At 38.4% G+C, this 23,416-nt stretch overlaps 1 protein-coding gene across 6 annotated transcripts in view; it reads left to right on the forward strand.

Annotated features, from left to right (window-relative positions):
* The window catches only part of SLCO1C1 (solute carrier organic anion transporter family member 1C1), an 81,683-nt gene that overhangs the window by 17,341 nt on the left and 40,926 nt on the right, over window positions 1-23,416 (forward strand). For all 6 annotated transcript variants that reach the window (XM_027541478.1, XM_027541473.1, XM_027541476.1 and 3 more), the window contains 2 exons: window positions 11,320-11,452; window positions 19,606-19,730. In XM_027541478.1, the coding sequence (XP_027397279.1) occupies window positions 11,320-11,452; window positions 19,606-19,730 (258 nt within the window). The remainder of the gene's footprint in view (window positions 1-11,319; window positions 11,453-19,605; window positions 19,731-23,416) is intronic.

The following is a 23,416-nucleotide window of genomic DNA, read 5'->3' on the forward strand; positions in this document are numbered from 1 at the left end:
ATGGACATAAGTTTTCAACTCTATGGAGGAAATACATTGGAGCATACTTGCTGGTCTTACGGGAAGAATATGTTTTGTTTTGTAAGACACTGCCAAATTATCTTCCAGAGTGGCTATACCATTTGGAATGAGAGCTCAACAACAAATGAGAGTTCTTGTTACTCCACACCCTCTGCACAATTTAATGTTCTAGATTTTGGCCATTCTAATAGATATGTAGTGGTGTTTCATTTTTTTTTTTAATTTGTAGTTTTCTGATGACATGCAAACTTGAATATCTCTTTTCTGTGTTTATTTGCCATCGGTGTATCTTTGGTGATCTGTCAAGGTATTTAGCCCACGTTTTAAACAAGTTGTTTGTGTTCTTATTGTTAGATTTTAAGCATTCTTCATGTATTTTGGATAACAGTCCTTTATCTGATATGGCTTTTTCAAATATTTTCTCTTGGTATGTGGCTTGTCTTTTAAGTTTCTTAACATTGTCTTTCATAGAGCAGAAAATTTTAATTTTAATAAAATCTAGCTTATAATTTTTTTCTTTCATGGATTGTGCTTTTGGTGTTATTTCTAAAAAGTCATCACCAAACCTAGGGTCTTCTCTGATGGCTCAGATGATAAAGAATCTGCCTACCAATGCAGGAGACCCAGATTCAATCCCTGGGTCAGGAACATCCCCTAGAGGAGGGAATGGCAACCCATTCCGATATTCTTGTATGGGAAATCCCATGGACACAGGAGCCTTATGAGTTACAGTCCATGGGGTCGCAAAGAGTGGGACACAACTGAGTGGCTAACAGTTACACCCAGGGTCATCTAGGTTTTCTACGTTATATTCTAGAAGTATTAGAGTTTTACATTTTACATTTAGATCTGTAATCCATTTTGAGTTTATTTTTGTGAAAACTAAAGTTTGTGTCTAGATTCAGGATTTTTTGTTGATTTTTTTTGCATGTGGGTCAAGTTCTTCCAGAACCACTTATTGAGAAAACTATCTTTGCTTTATTGTGTTGCCTTTGCTCCCTTCTCAAAGATTAGTTAACTACAATTCATGTAGGTCTTTTCTGGACTGTCTATTATGTTCTATGTATCTGTTTGTCTTTTCTTTCACCAATGTCACACTGTCTTCATTACTATGGCTTTATAGCATGTCTTGAAATTGGGTGGTGTCTGTCCAACATTTTTTTCTCCAATATTTTGTTGACTGTTCTAGGTATTTTACTGCTGGCTGCCTAGGTATTTTACTTCTCCATGTAAACTTTAGAATCAGTTTGTCACTATCCACAAATAACTTGCTGTGGTTTTTATTGAGATTGCATTGAATACATAGATCAAATAGGAAAGAACTGATGTCTTGACAATACTGAATCTTCCTATCTGTGGATGTGGGATATAATCTCTCTCCATGTATTGAGTTAGTTGATTTCTTTAGTGAGAGTTTTATAGTTCTCTTCATGTAGATCTTGTACGTATTTTGTTAAATTTATACTTATTTTAGGAGGTGCTAATGTAAATGATATGTTTTTAAACTCCAGTTGTTTACTGCTGGCATACTAGAAAATAATTGACTTTTGTGTATTAACTTTGTATCCTACAACCCTTCTATAGTCACATATTAGTTACAGGAGTTCTTTTGTTAATTTTTTCAGACTTTCTACAGAGATGATCATGTCCTATGGGAAGAAAGACAGTTTTATTTCTTCCTTTCAAATCTGTATACCTTTACTTCCTTTTCTTGTTCTATTGCATTTAGTTGGACTCCCTGTACAATATTGAAAAGCAATTTAAGAGGACACATGCTTGCCTCGTGCCTGATCTTAGTGGAAAAACTTTGAATTTCTTACCATTAATTATGATATTAGCTATGCTTTTTGGTGGTTTTTTTTAAAAAATCAACTTGAGGACATTCCTCTATCTTTCAAGTTCATGTAGGTTTTTTTTTTTTTTTTAATCATGATTGGTTGTAGAATTTTGCCAAATGTTTTTTCTGCACATATTGATATGAGCATGTGATTTTTCTTCTGTAACCTGTTGATGTGATGGATTACATTAATTGATTTTCTATTGCTGAAACAGCCCTGAATACCTGGGATAAGTCCTGCTTGGTCTTAATGTATAATTATTTCTATATATTGTTGGATTTGATTTGCTATTATGTTGTTGACAATTTTTGCTCCTATGTTCAGGAGACATTTTAGTTTTCTTTTCTTTTCTTGTAATGCCTTTTCTGGTGTTGGTATTAGGGCAGTGTTACCCTCAAAGAATTAGGAGGTATCGCCTCTCTATCTTCTGAAAGAGGTTGTATAGAATTAGTATAATTTCTTCATTAATTGTTTGGAAAAGTTCACAGTGAATCTATCTGGATATTGTACTTTCTGTATTGGTAGAATATTAACTATTGGTTCAGGTTTTTTAATAGATATAGGTGTATTCAGATTATCTGTTTCTTTCTATGTGAGTTTTGGTAGATTATATCTTTCGATTTGAATTCTTCCTTCTCATCCTTTGTATCACTGTAATTAATCATTTTATTTCACTTATATATAAGAAAACATGCATACATAAGAATACATCACTGAAAACATTTTGATATTATTTTGAACTGTTATCTGCTAGACTTATTGCAAATAAGAAAAATAAAAGTTTTAAATTTATCTGCACTTATCTCTTTTTCTCTTTAGTTACTAAGTCATGTCTGACTCTTGCAACCCCATGGACTGTAGCCTGCCAGGCTCCTCTGTCCATGGGATTCACCAGGCAAGAATACTGGAGTGGGTTGCCATTTTCTTCTCCAGGGGGTCTTCCTGACCCAGGAATCAAACCCAGGACCCCTGCATTGCAGGCAGATTCTTTACCAACTGAGCTAAGAGGGAAGCCCATCTTTACTTAAGTCTTCTCTGAAGCTCATCCTTTCTTTATCTGAGATCTGAGTTTCTGAACTTTATTATTCTTTTTTCTCTAAAGAACTTCTTTTAACATTTCATTCAAGGCAGGTCTACTAGAACCATTTCCTCAATATTTGTGTGATGTAGTATTTTCTCTTTGCTTCTGAAGGATAACTGCAGGGTACAGAACTTTAGGTTGGTGGATTTTTTTCTCTCAACACTTTGAAATTCTTTCTATACTCCTTTCCTATTTGCATGGTTTTGGAGGAGAAGTAAGATATAATTATTTTCCTTCCCTATAGGTAAGGTTGGCTTTTTCTAGGAAATTATGTCATATTTGATTTTCTATAGTTTGAAAATGACATATCTGGTTTATAGTTTTTGGCAATTATCCTGCTCATTGTTCTCATAGCTTTCTAGATCTGTGGTTTGGTGTCTGACATTAATTTGATAGAAATTCTTAGTTGTTATTTTTAAAAATATTTCTTCTATTCCTTTGTCTCTTTCTTCTCTTTCTAGAATTTCCATTACCTGTATGTTACATCTTCTATAGCTCCACATCCTTGGATATTCTGGAATTTTTTTTCAGTCTTTTGCCCTTCACTTTTCTGTTTTGGTGTTTTCTACTGAAATATCTTCAAGTCAGAGATTATTTCCTCAACTATCTCCAACAAGATAATCAAAGATATTCTTTACTTCCATTACTGTGTTTCTGTTCTCTAAAATTTTTGTTTATGGATCTTTCTCAGAATTTACATCTCTCTGATTTACATTGCCCATTTGTTCTTGCAAGCTGTTTACTTTTTCCATTAAAGATCTTGGCATCTTAATTATAGTTGTCTTACATTTCTAGTCTACCAACTCTGAAATCTCTGCCATGTCTGATTCTGATGCTCTCTCTGTTTCTTTCAAAAGTTTTTCTTTTTAATTTCAGTATGTCCTTTTTTTTTTCCTTCATAGCCAGAAAAGATGTACTGGATGAAAGGAACTGCTATAAATAGGCCTTTAGTAATGTTATGGTAATATATGAGGGAGAGAAAGCATTCTATGGTCCTATGGGTCTTAGGCTCTTAGTGAGTCTGTGCCTCTGGACCGTGAACTTCAGGTGTGCTTTTCAGTCCCCCAACCCCTCATTGGTGGGACAGGATAGCTAGAATGGCTGGAGTTGGGTATCTCCCTTCGCCCAGGTCAGCTGGGCTCTGATAATGCCCCAGCAGGTTAGACTCTGGTTACTCAGATCAGATCAGTCCCTCAGTCATGTCTGACTCTTTGTGACCCCATGAATCACAGCACGCCAGGCCTCCCTGTCCATCACCAACTCCCAGAGTTCACTCAGACTCACATCCATTGAGTCAGTGATGCCATCCAACCATCTCATCCTCTGTTGTCCCCTTCTCCTCCTGCCCCCAATCCCTCCCAGCATCAGAGTCTTTTCCAATGAGTCAACTCTTCGCATGAGGTGGCCAAAATACTGGAGTTTCAGCTTTAGCATCATTCCTTCCAAAGAAATCCCAGGGCTGATCTCCTTCAGAATGGACTGGTTGGATCTCCTTGCAGTCCAAGGGACTCTCAAGAGTCTTCTCCAACACCACAGTTCAAAGGCATCAATTCTTCAGTGCTCAGCCTTCTTCACAGTCCAACTCTCACATCCATACATGACCACAGGAAAAACCATAGCCTTGACTAGACGGACCTTTGTTGGCAAAGTAATGTCTCTGCTTTTGAATATGCTATCTAGGTTGGTCATAACTTTCCTTCCAAGGAGTAAGCGCCTTTTAATTTCATGGCTGCAGTCATCATCTGCAGTGATTTTGGAGCCCAGAAAAATAAAGTCTGACACTGTTTCCACTGTTTCCCCATCTATTTCCCATGAAGTGGGGGGACCAGATGCCATGATCTTCGTTTTCTGAATATTGAGCTTGAAGCCAACTTTTTCACTCTCCACTTTCACTTTCATCAAGAGGCTTTTGAGTTCCTCTTCACTTTCTGCCATAAGGGTGGTGTCATCTGCATATCTGAGTTTATTCATATTTCTCCCAGCAATCTTGATTCCAGTTGGTGTTTCTTCCAGTCCAGCATTTCTCATGATGTACTCTGCATATAAGTTAAATAAACAGGGTGACAATATACAGCCTTGACAAACTCCTTTTCCTATTTGGAACCAGTCTGTTGTTCCATGTCCAGTTTTAACTGTTGCTTCCTGAACTGCATACAAATTTCTCAAGAGGCAGATCAGGTGGTCTGGTATTCCCATCTCTTGAAGAATTTTCCACATTTTATTGTGATCCACACAGTCAAAGGCTTTGGCATAGTCAATAAAGCAGAAATAGATGTTTTTCTGGAACTCTCTTGCTTTTTTTATGATCCAGAGGATGTTGGCAATTTGATCTCTGGTTCCTCTGCCTTTTCTAAAACCAGCTTGAACATCTGGAAGTTCACGGTTCACATATTGCTGAAGCCTGCCTTGGAGAATTTTGAGCATTACTTTACTAGCGTGTGAGATGAGTGCAATTGTGTAGTAGTTTGAGCATTCTTTGGCATTGCCTTTCTTTGGGATTGGAATGAAAACTGACCTTTTCCAGTCCTGTGGCCACTGCTGAGTTTTCCAAATTTGCTGGCATATTGAGTGCAACACTTTCACAGCATCATCTTTCAGGATTTGGAATAGCTCAACTGGAATTCCATCACCTCCACTAGCTTTGTTCGTAGTGATGCTTTCTAAGGCCCACTTGACTTCACATTCCAGGGTGTCTGGCTCTAGGTCAGTGATCACACCATCGTGATTATCTGGGTCGTGAAGATCTTTTTTGTACAGTTCTTCTGTGTATTCTTGCCACCTCTTCTTAATATCTTCTGCTTCTGTTAGGTCCATACTATTTCTGTCCTTTATCGAGCTCATCTTTGCATGAAATGTTCCTTTGGTATCTCTTATTTTCTTGAAGAGATCCCTAGTCTTTCCCATTCTGTTGTTTTCCTCTATTTCTTTGCATTGATCGCTGAAGAAGGCTTTCTTATCTCTTCTTGCTATTCTTTGGAACTCTGCATTCAGATGTTTATATCTTTCCTTTTCTCCTTTGCTTTTCACTTCTCTTCTTTTCACAGCTATTTGTAAGGCCTCCCCAGACAGCCATTTTGCTTTTTTGCATTTCTTTTCTATGGGAATGGTCTTGAGCCCTGTCTCCTCTGGTTACTAGCTCCCTCTAAAAGCAGGCTTTCTTAAAAAATATAAATAAATAAACAGAGTGCCCTGGAATATTTCAAATGGTTCCCTTTCCCCTCCCCATGCTGGAAGCACAAAAAATTTATTATTCGATATCACTGTGAAACCTAATTGAGCTCTTGAAGTAAAGCTCACAGAAGTGTGGGGGCCCTTAATCACTGGATCCTTCTGGAATTTTCATCCCTCAGATTTGTCAATGCTGAGCCTCTTGTCAGGTAGAGTTCAGGTTTTTCTTACCATAGAACTTGTTCCCAGGGAGATTTTTTGTTGTGGATTTCTTTTCCAGCTGGCCACAATTCTTTGCATTTGCCTGTTGGTCTCTCCAATTATGAGGGCAGCAGCTTACCCTATGATCCCACCTCTCTGACAGATCTAAGAAAATCTGTTGATTTTTCAGCTTTTTACTTAGTGTTAGGATGAAGAGGATTCTTCTAGTTTCTTATATGCTGGATCAAAGGAGGCATTCTTAAAATAGAATTTTAAAAAATTCCAAGCCAGGTAGCAACCTCTTTGTCCAGTCATCACTAATTCAATATATACTTATCCCAGGTATTTGAAATACCCTCTTTATCACATAAAAACTTATATCTGTTGATCCCTAACTCTATACAAAACTGTCCTCTTGATTATAGTTTTATAACTAGCTCTGCAATTAGGTAGGAAAATTTCCAACTTTTCTATCAAAATTTTTTCTTGGTTGTACTCGGAATAGTATTCTGAAGTATCCCATTTTGGTTTGGTTGAAATCACATAGAATTTATATATCAAATCAGGTAACTGACATTTTATGTTAGTGAGTCTTTCATCCAAGAACATGGTATATAGCTCCACTTGGTTAAGTCTTTTTATAGCTTTCAATATTATATTTACAAACTATAAATATACTACTTATTTTCTGCTATATTTGTTCCTACATTTTTAAAATTTATGTTGCCCTTGTGAAAAGAATTTTTGTTACATTTCTTATTTAGTAATTCTTAGGGTACTGGAAGAGTATTAACGTCTAGTGTTATAAGTATACAGCAATCTTGTTGAATTTGTTAATTTTAATTGATTGTCTATAGATGCTGTAGAGGTTCCTGAACAATTGTATTGTCTAAAACAGAAGGTAATTTTATATCATTCTTTCCCATTATTAGATATATTATTTCTTGTCTTGTGTTATTGCACTGGCCTCAGTACTATGTTGAATAGAAGCAGTGACAATGGGCTTCCTTGTCTTACATCTTACCTTAATGAAAATACTTTTAAAATTTCACCATTAAACAATCTACGAGCTGTGCAGTTTTGATACACTTTAAAAACTAATTTGCCCAAATTTTTCTCATCACAAATGGTTAATTATATTAAGTGCTTTTATATGTCTGATCCCCTGGAATAGGAAATGGCAACCCACTCCAGTATTTTTGCCTGGAGAATCCCATGGATGCAGGAGCCTGGTGGGCTACAACTCAGGGGTCACAAAGAGTTGGACATGACTGAAGTGACTGAGCACAATACAACCATGGAATTTTTCTCCTTCCATTATTTTATATACAGCTTTAATTAATAGATTTGTTTCTTATTTGGTAGTACCCTTCCACTCCTGGGCTTCCCTTGTGACTCAGATGGTAAAGCATCTGCCAGCAATGCAGGATACCTGGGTTAGATTCCTGGGTCTGGAAGATCCCCTGGAGAAGGAAATGGCAACCCACTCCAGTACTCTTGCCTAGAAAATTCCATAGATGGAGGAGCCTGGTAGGTGACAGTCCATGGGATCGCAAAGAGTCAGACACGACTGAGCAACTTCACTCACTTCCACTCCTTGAATAAACTGCATTTGGTCTCTTTCACTGTCTTCATCTAGTTTGAATTCAATTCAGTTCAGTTCAGTCGCTCAGTCATGTCCAACTCTTTGCAACCCCATGAATCGCAGTACACCAGGCCTCCCTGTCTATCACCAACTCCCGGAGTTCACTCAGACTCACGTCCATCGAGTCGGTGATGCCATCCAGCCATTTCATCCTGTCGTCCCCTTCTCCTCCTGCCCCCAACCCCTCCCAGCCTCAGAGTCTTTTCCAATGAGTCAACTCTTCGCATGAGGTGGCCAAAGTATTGGAGTTTCAGCTTTAGCATCAGTCCTTCCAATGAACACCCAGGACTGATCTCCTTTAGGATGGACTGGTTGGACCTCCTTGCAGTGGGTCCCTCCTTGCAAGGTACTCTCAAGAGTCTTCTCCAACACAACAATTCAAAAGCATCAATTTTTCAGCGCTCAGTTTTCTTCACAGTCCAACTCTTACATACATACATGACCACTGGAAAAACCATAGCCTTGACTAGACAAACCTTTGTTGGCAAAGTAATGTCTCTGCTTTTGAATATGTTATCTAGGTTGGTCATAACTTTCCTTCCAATAATTTCATGGCTGCAATCACCATCTGCGGTGATTTTAGAACCCCCAAAAATAAAGTCTGACACTGTTTCCCCTGTTTCTCCATCTATTTCCCATGAAGTGATGGGACCAGATGCCATGATCTTAGTTTTCTGAATGTTGAGCTTTAAGCCAACTTTTTCACTCTCCTGTTTCACTTTCATCAAGAGACCCTTTAGTTCTTCTTCACGTTCTGCCATAAGGATGGTGTCGTCTGCATTTCTGAGGTTATTGATATTTCTCCCGGTAATCTTGATTCCAGCCTGTGCTTCCTCCAGCCCAGCGTTTCTCATGATGTACTCTGCATATAAGTTAAATAAGCAGGGTGACAATATACAGCCTTGACATACTCCTTTTCCTATTTGGAACCAGTCTGTTGTTCCATGTTCAGTTCTAACTGTTGCTTCCTAGTTTGGATTACAAGGTTGTATTAGTCTTACAGGCATGAGTTGGGTAGCTTTCTTTTCTATTATTTGAAGTACTGTGTTTGGGGAAAGAGAGGAAGAGAGAAAGCGGGAAAATCTAGTGCTCGAAAATTTGATAAAAACATATTTGTAAACCTCTCTGGACCTGTTGTTTTTTCAGAAGTCAGTAATGGTAGATATGAAAGAATTTTGATATCCAATTTGAGTTTTTAAAGATTATACATTACCATTTATTTTCTAAGTCTATCTTGTGAGAACTCAGAAAGGTTACTAAATAAAGGAAGCAAAACCTGCAGATATTACAGAAGTTCAAATGGTATTTTGTAGTGTCTGGGACACCCACTTATGTAACACAGAAACAGCCTGTAAACATGAGTCCTTTATTGTGACATATTGGTGATATGGGAATTTGGGAAAGAGGTAATGGCAGTGATGGGGGGCAGATTACCTATGAACTAAAAGGTTTTGATTTAGTTTTGTTTATTTACTGTGACACATTAGCAAAATTACAGACATAATTATCTATCTATATATATATATTATAACATTTCTTCTACTGAATACTTAAATATTAAATAAGAGATTTCATACAGAATTAAGCTTTTTTTATATGAAACCTAGAAAGAGCTCAATTCTTCCTGGTGAAGAAGCCTGAAGCCACTGTAGCCAGGAGCAAGCTACTTTTTTCACTATCATTATTATTCTCAAAACGATAAAAATTGCTGCTGTTTTTGCACTTAACTAAAGCTGGCAATGTGAATAGACAGTAGTAAATTAAATGATTGCTTACAGATGTGAGGAAACTCACTCATTCTGGAAAATTGAAAACATCGACAACTTCAAACCTAGGCCACCCAACAGACTCCACAATCAATTGCTGGAGAAATGCTAAGTTTTACTTTGTCTAGCACCACAATCTTAAAAAAAATAAATACTCCAAATGTAAATAGCTAAAACATTAAAGTCCCTTGAAATCTAAGACCCTAAGCAATGTTTATCAAAGCATGTTCCAGGAATTATCCCCATCAACACATTTGAATGAATATTAAAAATGCAGATTTCTTGGCCTGCATCCCCTCCCCCTCCATGAAATCAGAAACTGTTGAGAGCAGCCAAGATTCTGCATTTTAATGTTTCTGTGAATATTTACCTTGCCACTCCTTTCCAGTAATTTTTGTACACAGCAAGGCATGAGAAAATCTTGCCTAAAGCATGTTTAATCAGTTAATCACCATCATCGACTACTTCACTGGAGATATTTTAGAAAGCCTTAAGTCCTACCTTCAAAAAACTTTATTCTTTATTTTTTAAAAGATATGGTTATATCTTACAGAGACTTTCTATTTCATAAAATTTGTGTTCTAAGCATACATTGAGATAATTATATAAATATAACTGATGTATTTATGAAGCTATGTGGAATAATTTTTTATTTCTATTTTGAACCTTTTATTTTTGTAAAAAGTATGTAAGCAAGAAGGCTTCCCAGGTTGTGTAGTGGTAAAGAATCTGTCTGCCAAAGTTGGAGATGCAAGAGGTGCCGGCTTAATCCCTGGGTCAGGAAGATCTCCTGGAATAGGAAATAGCAACCCACTTCAGGATTCTTGCCTGACAAATTCGATAAACAGAGGGGCCTGGTGGGCTACAGTCCATGGAGTCTGAAAGAGTTGGACACAACTGAGCATTTCATAATTTGGTTTCATTTAAAGTGAAACGATTGTGTTTATTTTTTCTTTGGGGAATATCATCTAAAGCAAGACTATATGACGTATGTTTCAAGAGCAATGGGAAACCAAGAGAAGTTTTAATAGAAAATGTTAACAAATGAAGAAAGAGTTATAAAGTTTACTTCAAAATCACCAAGGAAAATTTAAGAGTGCAGCTATAGGAAGCCTTCTACAATTTGATTTATTGACAAAACACTTTAAAAGGACAAATAATTAAGGTGGATGAAAACAAGGTAGAATGGTTAGTTATTAAAGTATTCTATGGTTAGTTATTGGGAGAAGGCAATGGCAACCCACTCCAGTGTTCTTGCCTGGAGAATCCCGGGACGGGGTAGCCTGGTGGGCCACCGTCTATGGGGTCACACAGAGTTGGACACGACTGAAGCGACTTACCAGCAGCAGCAGCAGCATGGTTAGTTATTAAAGTATTCTTCAATCATGTCAAGTAATGAATCTCAGGATTGTTTCAACAGTCATCTCAGATTAAAGGAAAGACAGACAAATGGTGGGGAAGATGGTGGGAGATGGTTTAGTCAAAACAAACATTGCCCAACTTGCCATGGACATTCATTCATTCAGTTATAGTCCTTTGGTTACGCTGATGACTTTCTAAGTTCTCTAATTTATGAACATTTTATTCTTTTCCCCAAAGGGAATCTCTTAGTTATAGCATTTGTTAGCTACTTTGGAGCCAAGCTTCACAGGCCAAAAATAATTGGAGCTGGGTGCCTGATCATGGGAGTTGGAACATTGCTCATTGCAATGCCTCAGTTCTTCATGGAGCAGTAAGTCTAATGCAAACATCTTTTTCTTGCGTTAACCAACAACTGTATTGTCTCTCTTTTAATGAATACAATTAATTATTTAAATTTGAGAAAATAATTCCTGGCCATTACAATAACCATGATAGTTTGTATCATGATAACCATGATAATTTACATCTTATTTTATTACATGAACTTTGGGCAAAATTTCAAAATGCTTACAATTTTACTTATGATTTAATAAACTGTAAAAAAATGTCTTTCAATATACCACTGTGTATGGATGTCAACATTATTTAAGGGAAATTTTCACAAACATGCCTTCATTCAAATGATTTAATACAGCTGTGAAGGCAAAGTTCTAAGTAAAAAAAAAGTAATAAGCATCAAATGAGTGTTGAATGGGTAATAAATGAATGCTACAGACAATATGCTGGATCATGGTAAAACTGACTGGTAGATCATTGACTGAGGGATACATTACCAACTGAAATAATTATTCAATATTCAAATATTATCTTACAGAACTTTCTCAACAGAAGTGGAATGTTTGTATTCTGTAAACTTGAAGTGTCCTGTTGATACTTTGATTAGTAATTTTATTAGTACTTGCATACAACTTTAGTAGTTCCAAAGATTTCATCATATCATTTCATCTTCATGACAACCCATGAAGCAGGAGAGCACAGTTTATCCGTTTTTTCTTAGTTTAAAGCTAAGGACCGTTCCTAGAGAGTCTGGTGACCTTCTCAAATTTAGGTGTCTTGTAATTTACAGAACTGGATCCTTAAAACAGGCATTCTGATATCTTCTTCATACATATACATATTGCCTCTCTTCTCTGTGGTTGCCCATTGCCTACTGAGCCAAGAGACAAGCAAGAGGTTTTAAAGCAAGAGAATATTTTAGGAAATTATGTATCAGATAAATTTGTGATGACTGCCCACTCTAGACCACCATACCATGACATTTCAAAGCTGGAGAGATTTACAAATGATCTGCGTGTGTGCGAAGTTGCTTCAGTTGTGTCTGAATCTTTGTCACTCTACAGACTAGCTTTCCAGGGTCCTCTGCTCATGAGATTCTCTAGGCAAGAATACTGGAGTGGGTTGTCATGACCTCCTCCAGGAGATCTTCCTGATCCAGGGACTGAACCCTTGTGTCTCACATCTCCTGCCTTGGCAGGCAGGTTCTTTACCACTAGTGTCACCTGAGAAGCCCACAAATGATCTGGTCCAAACTTTTTCTTGGATTCCCAGGTCACTTATATCAATGTAGTCTGATTTTGACATCTATATCCGATCTATAAAGACAGCTCACAGAATCCTTTGTGTAGAATCTTTCCTACCTATTTGGATGATTTCTGTGATCCCTTTGTCTTTGCATGGCTTCAAGATTTCTGCCTACTCTTTAGACACATATCTGACCTTCTTTCCCCAGGGCAGAAATGTACTTAGGTCACTGAGATTCTACAAAGGTATTATATGCAGCCAGTAGGTAAGGAGGAGGCAAAGGAGAGGGCTGAGGAAATAGTCTGTAATCCCCCTAACCCCTGCTTGACCCATTTCTGTGTTATCTATTCTAGTCATTGAGCCTCCATGCAGCAATTTGCTCAGAGGAGGGAAAAAAAAGAGTCCCACTAAAATAGTTAAACATTTGAAAGCAGTTACAGAAACTAGACAAATCCTTGACCCTTGACCTAACTCATTCTGAAGGGCATCAGTAGCTCAGAAGAAATGTGACCTTGGGCATATTACCTAGCCTTCCTAGACCTCAGTTTATGCACCTTAAAATACATATTATAGGTAATAAAACAATAGTTAGCTTGTAATATTGTTGAAGATATTCAGTGAGATGACACAGGTAAAATGCTTACCAAGTTTCCTAACATAGCTAACAGCTGTGTCATTCTTGTTGTGTATTGTTATCAATCCTCCTTAGATAATTAAGCCACCTGGTTTTAACCAGAGATGGAAATGATTTATCTTAAAGGTGTTGCATTCAGATTAAGAATAGTGTCGCTTCAGTTCAGTTCAGTTCAGTCACTCAGTTGTGTCCAGCTCTTTGCGACCCCATGAAACGCAGCACGCCAGGCCTCCCTGTCCATCACCAACTCCAGGAGTCTACCCAAACCCATGTCCATTGTGTTGGTGATGCCATCCAACCATCTCATCCTCTGTTATACCCTTCTCCTCCTGCCCTCAATCTTTCCCAGCATCAGGGTCTTTTCAAATGAGTCAGCTCTTCACATTAAGTGGCCAAAGTATTGAAGTTTCAGCTTCAACATCAGTCCCTCCAATGAACATCCAGGACTGATCTCCTTTAAGATGAACTGGTTGGATCTCCTTGCTGTCCAAGGGACTCTCAAGAGTCTTCTCCAACACCACAGTTCAAGCATCAATTCTTCGGCACTCAGCTTTCTTTACGGTCCAACTCTCACATCCATACATGACTACTGGAAAAACCATAGCCTTGACTAGACGTACCTTTGTTGACAAAGTAATGTCTCTGCTTTTTAATATGCTGTCTAGTTTGGTCATAACTTCCCTTCCAAGGAGTAAGAGTCTTTTAATTTCATGACTGCAGTCACCATCTGCAGTGATTTTGGAGCCCAGAAAAATAAAATCAGCCACTGTGTCCACTGTTTCCCCATCTATTTCCCATGAAGTGATGGGACCAGATGCCATGATCTTAGTTTTCTGAATGTTGAACTTTAAGCCAACTTTTTCACTCTCCTCTTTCACTTCCATTAAGAGGCTCTTCAGTTCTTCACATTCTGCCAGAAGGGTGGTGTCATCTGCATATCTGAGGTTACTGATATTTCTCCCGGCAATCTTGATTTCAGCTTGTGCTTCCTCCAGCCCAGCGTTTCTCATGATGTACTCTGCATGTAAGTTAAATAAGCAGGGTGACAATATACAGCCTTGACGTACTCCTTTTCCTATTTGGAACCAGTCCATTGTTCCATGTCTGGCCCTAATTGTTGCTTCTTGACCTGCACACAGATTTCGCAGGAGGCAGGTCAGGTGGTCTGGTATTCCCATCTCTTTCAGAATTTTCCAGTTTATTGTGATCTACACAGTCAAAGGCTTTGGCATAGTCAATAAAGCAGAAATAGATGTTTTTCTGGAACTCTCTTGCTTTTTTGATGATCTAGTGGATGTTGGCAATTTGATCTCTGGTTCCTCTGCCTTTTCTAAAACCAGCTTGAACAATCTGGAAGTTCATGGTTCACATATTGCTGAAGCCTGGCTTGGAGAATTTTGAGCATTACTTTACTAGCATGTGAGATGAGTGCAATTGTGCGGTAGTTTGAGCATTCTTGGGCATTGCCTTTCTTTGGGATTGGAATGAAAACTGACCTTTTCCAGTCCTGTGGCCACTGCTGAATGTCGCTTCAAGTTAATGACAAATATACTAATACAAGAAAATCAGAAGGAGAAGTATATCTAAGAAGCCAATCAGGCTCGTGCTTAAAAAATAAAGACAGATTCTTATCAACCACCTTTATATGTTGAAAGATACGTTTGTTCATTTATTATTTAGTGTCTATCAATTGCCTGGTGGGTTCTTCTGGTGGCTCACATGGTACCATGACAATGGAGAAAAATCAAAAAGAAAGAAAACAAAAACAACCCCCCCCCCCCCCGCCAAACGCCCACACATAATTCTTTCCCTCATGAACATTACTTTCTATGGAGTATAATTATTATACAATATATTTATATTATATATTAATATATATAATATATATATTTATATATAATAATTAGTATAATTATTATAATAATTTCTTTTCAACTTTTCACAGCATTAGTCAAATTGGACACTTGCTCAAAATGTTAATTTTTGTTCCTTCAATGATGACTATACTCTGCTTGGCAGAAATTCCCTTGATGGCAATAAAACATAATATTAATTATAGATATCAATTGTTAAGGGCCTACTCCCAACAGACTATGTTCAGTTTTATGTGTGTTAGCTTATCTGACTCATGAATTTGATAAATATATATTGATCACTGTTCTAGGTAACAGGAATAGAATAGCAACAAAAACCTCTGCTGTCATGGATCTATTTAGAAAGAGATAGGGAGTAAACAGACAGATAAATAATGACATATGCTGGAAATGTTAAGTGCCATAGAGAAAAATAACCCAGGGAAGACACATAAGAGTATGTGAGGGGTTGCAGTTTAAAGCAGCGTTGTCAGGGGATGATTTACCAAGATGATGACTTTTCAGAAAGGCTGAAAGAGATGAGTGCCACATAGACATCTGGGGAAGAAGATTCCAAGCTAGATGAACAGTGAATGTTTCTATAGCAGGAAGATGGAGTCAGGCATGATGTTTGCTGCAGGGATGAGCAAGAGGAAAGTGGAGTAGTGGTGGGGGGGCGGTGGGTGGTATAGAAGGAGACTTCAAGTTGATTCTCAAACCGTGACGGACATTTAAATTGCCTGACTCTCTTGGTAAAATGTAGATTCTGAGTCATTAGCTCTGGGTGAGTGGTTGAAATTCAGCTGGGGCTACACCTCTACAGACCTCACGACACAGGTACTAAGTCATCAATTATTGCAAGGACCATACCTTCTCAGAATGGGATGAGAAGTCAGGCGAGAGATTTGAGCAGAATGACACAATCTGACATATTTTTTAAAGATCTAGTGCCTACTGCTCAGGAAAATAACTCTGGTGAGGCCAATGTGAGAGCAAAGGGACTATTTAGGAGCCACTCTGCAACTTCATGAATTGGAATCAAGAGCGTGTCAGTGGGGGTTGAAGCTAGGACAGAACTAAAATCCCAGATTTAAAAGATTTTAAACCTGTATGCAGGTAGGAAACAACAGTTAGAACTGGACATGGAACAACAGACTGGTTCCAAATAGGAAAAGGAGTACATCAAGGCTGTATATTGTCATCCTGCTTATTTAACTTATATGCAGAGTACATCATGAGAAACGCTGGGCTGGAGGAAGCACAAGCTGAAATTAAGATTGCTGGGAGAAATATCAATAACCAAAGATATGCAGATGACACCACCCTTCTGGCAGAAAGTGAAGAACTAAAGAGCTTCTTGATGAAAGTGAAAGAGGAGAGTCAAAAATTGACTTAAAGTTCAACATTCAGAAAACTAAGATCATGGCATCTTAGTTTTCTGAATGTTAGATCCAGTCCCATCACTTCATGGCAAATAGATGGGGAAACAGTGGAAACAGTGGCTGACTTTATTTTTCTGGGCTCCAAAATCACTGCAGATGGTGACTGCAGTCATGAAATTAAAAGACACTTACTCCTTGGAAGGAAAGTTATGACCAACCTAGACAGCGTATTAAAAAGCAGAGCCATCATTTTGCCAACAAAGACCCATACAGTCAAAGCTATGGTTTTTCAGTAGTCATGTATGGATGTGAGAGTTGGACTATAAAGAGGGCTGAGCACAGAAGAATTGATGCTTTTGAACTGTGGTATTGGAGAAGACTCTTGAGAGTCCCTTGGACTGCAAGGAGATCCAAATAGTCCATCCTAGGGGAAATCAGTCCTGGGTGTTCATTGGAAGGACTGATGTTAAAGCTGAAACTTCAGTATTTTGGCCACCTGATGCGAAGACCTGACTCATTTGAAAGACTCTGATGTTGTGAAAGATTGAAGGCAGGAGGAGAAGGGGACAACAGAGGATGAGATGGTTAGGTGGCATCACCAACTCAATGGACATGAGTTTGGGTAAACTCCGGGAGTTAGTGATGTACAGGGAGGCCTGGCGTGCTGTGTTTCATGGGGTCGCAGTGAGTTGGACACAACTGAGTGACTGAACTGTACTGAACTGAATACCACTGGCCCCCTGTTCAAACACTTATTTGTTTCCTTATACAATAGAGCCTAAATAAGCACAGACCACATCTATAGCCCCCATCTTATAACTAAGAAAACTGAAATTTGAAAAGGTTGTCATTATAGTATTTAGTGACAAAAGTGGCACTTACATAAAATTCTATTTATTCACGATCTAAATAATTTTAGATGCAGCACTTGCCTTCTGATAGATTAAACAGAAAGCTCAAATAACTAAAAACTTTCAAATTACTACCTAATTGCTATTAATAGTCATTTTAAGAGCATTTAGGTTTTATATTGGGTTAGTCAAAAAGTCCACTAGGGTTTTTCCGTAACCATCTCACGGAAAATCTAAAATGAACTTTTGGTCAACCCAATAATAATCCCTGGTATCTCTGGAATTCTATTAAAGAAAGAAAATTACATTTACCATGATTTTAATGCTAAATCTTCTCCTCTGTAGCTAATAATCTTTAAAATTTTTTCTCATTAAGTAGTTCTTTTTTTTTTTTTAATTTTTCTGAGGTTTGTTATAAAAATATTCAGACATATAAAAAAGAACTTAAAAGAAGTGCACAGGAACATCCATACACCCAACACCTCAGATGTTACTTATCTTTGTAACTTAGGAAACCTATTTTGGTCAAGGATTCATTTGATACTATGAACCTCTTCCCTTAAATACATATATACAAAAATATTTTTATTTTTCCAATGGGGTTCATAGACCCATTGACGTGTAGGTTATGCACCACTGATATGCGCTGTATGCTTAGTCACTCAGTCATATCCAACTTTTTGTGACCCCATGGACTGTAGCCCACCAGGCTTCTCTGTCCATGGGATTCTCCAGGCAAGAATACTGGAGTGGATTGCCATGCCCGCCTCTAGCAGATTTTCCAAACCCAGGGATCGAACCAAGGTCTCCCGCATTGCAGATGGATTCTTTACCATCTGAACCACCAGGGAAGCCCTGATATAAGATAAGCCATTTACCAATCTGAATATGTTAACAAGTCAATACATCTTGACCTTATTGTGTTAAATAGCTTTAAACTATTATTATTTTAAACATTACTATGATGATTAGCCTTTAGTCACATAATGCCTGAACAAAATGAGAATCAAGGTGATGTGATTCCTTTCATAAGTTACCTTTGCCCTCAACGGTGCTTGTCGAGCAGAAAAATTGACTTCTGAAGGGTAATCTGAGAAGGAGTATGGTGCTATGACAAACCTAGATAGCATATGAAAAAGCAGAGACATCACTTTGCCAACAAAGGCCCATATAGTCAAAGCTATGGGCCTTTTCAGTAGTCATGTATAGATGTAAGAGTTGGACCACAAGGAAGGCTGAGCGCCGAGGAATTGATGCTTCTGAATTGTGGTGCTGGAGAAGACTCTTGAGAGTCCCTTGGACTGTAAGAAGATCAAACCAGTCAGTCCTAAAGGAAATCAACCCTGGATATTCACTGGAAGGACTGATGCTGAAGTTGAAGCTTCAGTACTTTGTCCATCTAATGAGAAGAGCTGACTCACTGGAAAAGACTCTGATGCTGGGAAAGTTTGAAGGCAAAGGAGGAGAGGGTGGTAGAGGATGAGATGGTCAGATAGCATCACTGAGTCAATGGACATGAAGTTGAGCAAACTCCAGGAGACAGTGAAGGATAGGAAAGCATAGCATGCTACAGTCCATGGGATTGCAAAGAGTTGGACATAACTTAGCAACTGAACAAAAGCAACAATGGTGCTGGGGAGCTGTAGATGGAATGATCACAGTCCTACCATCTGGCATTGGCTCCTCAATCCAGCTGCCACAGTAACCTCATAAACAGAGAACATTAGAAATAACTTAGAGCCAGATTAATAAAATGGAGAATAGGATACTGTCTGGATAAGGGGTTCAAAAAGCCCAAGTATCATTCTCAGTTCTCTAGAATCAACATTCAGGTGTTCTACTAAATTTACAACTCCAAGTACAGTGTATCAATAGACATAATTGTTAAATTATTGTTTTCAGAGATAAGCATGATGTTATGGAATGTTTGATATTTTTTCACCAACAGAGTAGGTGATTTATAGTTATTATTTTATATTAAAATGAGCCTCTCTAAATTATTATTTTATTGTCTTTCATGACACTGGGCAGTTGATATAGTGTAATATATGTGAAGCAGATATTCTAGCAGTCTCTTCAGAAAAATGTACTGTTAACTGCTGGTTTGATTTAGTGATATAGATTCAGAGAGAGCTGTAGATTCAAACAGGTGTCCTAGTGAGTCAAGTAGTATATTTATAATATTTTTCGTATGATGCTAAGCAAATGTTCTTTTTATGCAGCTACAAATATGAAAGGTATTCTCCTGTCTCCAATTCCACTCTCAGCATCTCTCCATGTCTCCTGGATTCAAACAATTCGTTACCAATTCCAGTTGCGGAAAAATCACAATCCAAAATAAATAATGGTAAGATGATTATTTTTTACTTAAGTTTACAAGTTCTTTTTAAAGTCTCTATAGATGATTTAGCATATGGTATATGACTTTTGCTGTCAAAAGCTTTACTACTTAAATTGAGGTATTATAGTGCCATTAAAAAAATCATAGAATATAAAGCTGAAGCTCCAATACTTTGGCCCCCTGATGTGAAGAGTCAACTCATTGGAAAAGACCCTGATGCTAAGGAAAAATTGAGGGCAGGAGAAAGGTGGTTGGATGGCACCATCAACTCAATGGACATGAGTTTGAGCAAACCCTGGGAGATAGTGAAGGCCAGGGAAGACTGGTATGCTGCAATTCATAGCATCGCAAAAAATTAGACACAACTTAGTGATTGAACAACAAAAACAAAAGCAGTATATGATGAGATCTTAAGAAAATACTCAGAAAATCAAATATTATGGAAAGATGGTGCATTAATTGCTGGTGACTGGGAAAGTTTACAGCAGTTCTAAATAATGTGTACTGTGAAACAAGGTAAAACAAGTTTAACATGTACAAATCTCATATAAAGTAAATTTATTTTCTCCCCAAATACAGTTTAATTTTTGTGTTCAGCCCCTTTTCATCAAAATGGCAAATACGTGATGTCAATTTGTCCCTAATCTCTACCCACATTCCCAGGGGTAGCTTACATTCTAAGGAGCTTACATAATGGTAAAGGGGGAAATTGTGGGAGGGGAGGTCTTGATGTTATCAGTCCTCTGTCAGCCTAAATATTTAAAATCCTTCTGGCCACAGTGTTTGTTCATGCACGTCATCTTGGGGTCATCTTATGTCCACATTCATGTCCTTTATAGCATAGCAGCTCCCTTTGACACAAAAGTGACCATCATGGAAACGTGAAAATAATTCTACTTTCCACACAAGATAGGATTCGGGGAATTTTGTTAGCATATCCAGAGTTCCACATGGCTGACCCACATTGCACAGCAAGGCTATGTGTGGGCCATGCTTGGGAGCATGGGAACCATCTCTTCTGTGTTATTCTAGGCACTAGAAGCCCTATGAAGAGGCAGGGGCAAGGATGCTTAACAATACTGTATTTTGTCCTTGGGATCTTGCTACCTCCCTGGCTCTACCTGGCCATGTAGCACGGTTTTCCTCATTCATCGAGTCCATGAATCTACCCACAGGTCGTTGCCATGTCTCTGGAATGCTGCACTGGTAGACACTCAAATCCTCTCTCCCCACAGACTTTCAGTATCAATAGGCTCAACCCTTCCTCTCCACTACCCTCATCTCTCTCCTACTCCTAGGCTGCGGTCCACTTCTATAGAGGCAGTGTGGAAGCCCTTCTTTTATATACTTGCTATCCATCTAAATCTTTAATCTACACCATGAAACCTTTTCACTCCCCTGACATCCTCATTGATGCTTTCTTTTGAGATGTCCTTTTCCTGGCCAATGACCCTGACTCTGAATGAGTCAGACTCAGAGAGGCCTGACTCTGAATGAAAGCAAGGAGAGCAGAATTAAAAGAAATACTGAAATATGAGAAGAAAAATGGGGGTGGTCATATACATGTAAAAGGTTTATCCTATCCTGCTGTATGAAAAGAAGGCATTCTAGAAGGAAAGGAAAGCATGAAAGAAGGCAATAGATACATTCAGGAGAACATATATAAATCAATGAATGAGAACAGAGGGATTGTTTATTTAAGAATATAATGGACATTTGAACCATAAAACAGGCTAAATGCCAAATAATTAATGCTTTTGAACTCTCGTGCTGGAGAAGACTCTTGAGAGTCCATTGGACAGCAAGGTGATCAAACCAGTCAATTCTAAAAGATATCAATCCTGAATGTTCACTGGAAGAACTGATGCTGAAGCTGAAGCTCCAATACTTTGCCCACCTGATGAGAAGAAATGACTCATTGGAAAAGACTTAATGCTGGGAAAGATTGAGGGCAAGAGAAGAAGGGGGCAAAAGAGGATAAGATGGCATCACCGACTCAGGGGACATGAGTTTGAGCAAACTCTGGGAGATAATGTAGGAAAGGGAAGCCTGGCATGCTGCAGTCCACAAGATTGCAGAGTCAGACATGACTTAGCCACTGAACAACAAATGTTTAATTCAGTTTAATTCAGATCCACACAAAGAAGCAAGGAGACAGACTAAAGGATTTAGACTTTGGTCTGTAAAATAATGTAGTCATTGAAGATATTTTGGGTTTGGTTTTGACAATCAAGAGAGAGACATGTTATAAATGACAATGCGTGTGTGTTTGTGTGCTATTGTTTTTGACTCTTTGTGACTTCATGGACTGTAGTCAGCCAGGATCCTCTGTCCTTGGAATTTTCCAGGCAAGAATACTGGAGTGGTCTTCCATTTGCTTTTCCAGGGGATCTTCCTGAAAAGCAATCAAACCCGCATCTCTTGTGTCACCTGCATTGGCAAGCAGTTTCTCTATCATTGTGCCATCCTGGAAGCCCATAAATGACAATACAACTAATTTTAAACCTTTCATATTAAAAAGAGAAATGTAGGGTTTAGGGATTGGGGATGAAGTTTTTTAACGTAAAGATACAAATTATTAGGAAGGTACAGAATATAAGACTCATAAATCAATGATTTTCTTTCCTTTAAATGAAATCCTATTCACTTAAAGTCATAGATATAACCCTAAAGGGGTTAGTGGGGTAAACAGAGGACTCATCTCAAAAATGCTTTGCATGCAAACCCCATTTCCTCCAAATATTTTAGAGCAGAACTGTCTACCAGAACTTCAGTAATGATGGGAATGTTCTATATCTATAGTGTCCACTGGTGGCTCAGACAGTAAAGAATCTGCCTGCACTGCAGGAGACCCAGGTTCGATCCCTGGGTCAGCAAGATCCCCCAGAGGAGGGCATGGCTACCCACTCCAGTATTGTTGCCTGGAGAATCCCATGGACAGAGGAGCCTGACAGGCTACAGCTCATCGGGTTGCAAAGAGTTGGACACAACTGAGTGACCAACACATACACACACATAGTAGCTATTAGCCCCATGTGACTATTGAGTACTTATAGCCAGTGAGACTGAGGAATTGAATTTTTAATTTCATGTAATTTTAATTAATAAATTCCAGGGGCCACATGTGACTTGTGGCCACTGTATCAGCAATAGCAGAATACCCCAAAGTCAGGGCTGAAATTGACACTGGACTCAATCTTGAAAAAGGAGTCCCTTTGTATCTTGGGGAATGAAATAAAAATCCAGAGAAGTTAAGTGAAATATTCCTGGTCACTTGGCTACATTTCTAGGAGAGGCAAAATCAGAACTAAACGTCACATGATTGCACAGTAATCTTTTCTGTCACAAAGTCTGGTCATCCAGACAAAAGCATTCCCAGTTCTTAATAACACACACTTCACTTTCAAAAATTACTAGAAGAGAAAGTATCTCCTACCTCACAAGTTTCTTAGGATAATTCGATTTGAAAATGTCTGCAAACCACTTAACTCAGTGCTTGCCAGAAAGGGAGCTTCCAGAAGTGGTGATTGTTGGAGGTAGTTAATATTGTCACTTTTGTTAAAGTCACCTGCTGCTAAGTCGCTTCAGTCCTGTCCGACTCTGTGCAACCCCATAGACGGCAGGCCACCAGGCTCCCCCGTCCCTGGGATTCTCCAGGCAAGAACACTGGAGTGGGTTGCCATTTCCTTCTC

The sequence above is a fragment of the Bos indicus x Bos taurus genome, chromosome 5, assembly GCF_003369695.1.
Source record: "Bos indicus x Bos taurus breed Angus x Brahman F1 hybrid chromosome 5, Bos_hybrid_MaternalHap_v2.0, whole genome shotgun sequence".
NCBI classification, from domain to species: domain Eukaryota; kingdom Metazoa; phylum Chordata; class Mammalia; order Artiodactyla; family Bovidae; genus Bos; species Bos indicus x Bos taurus.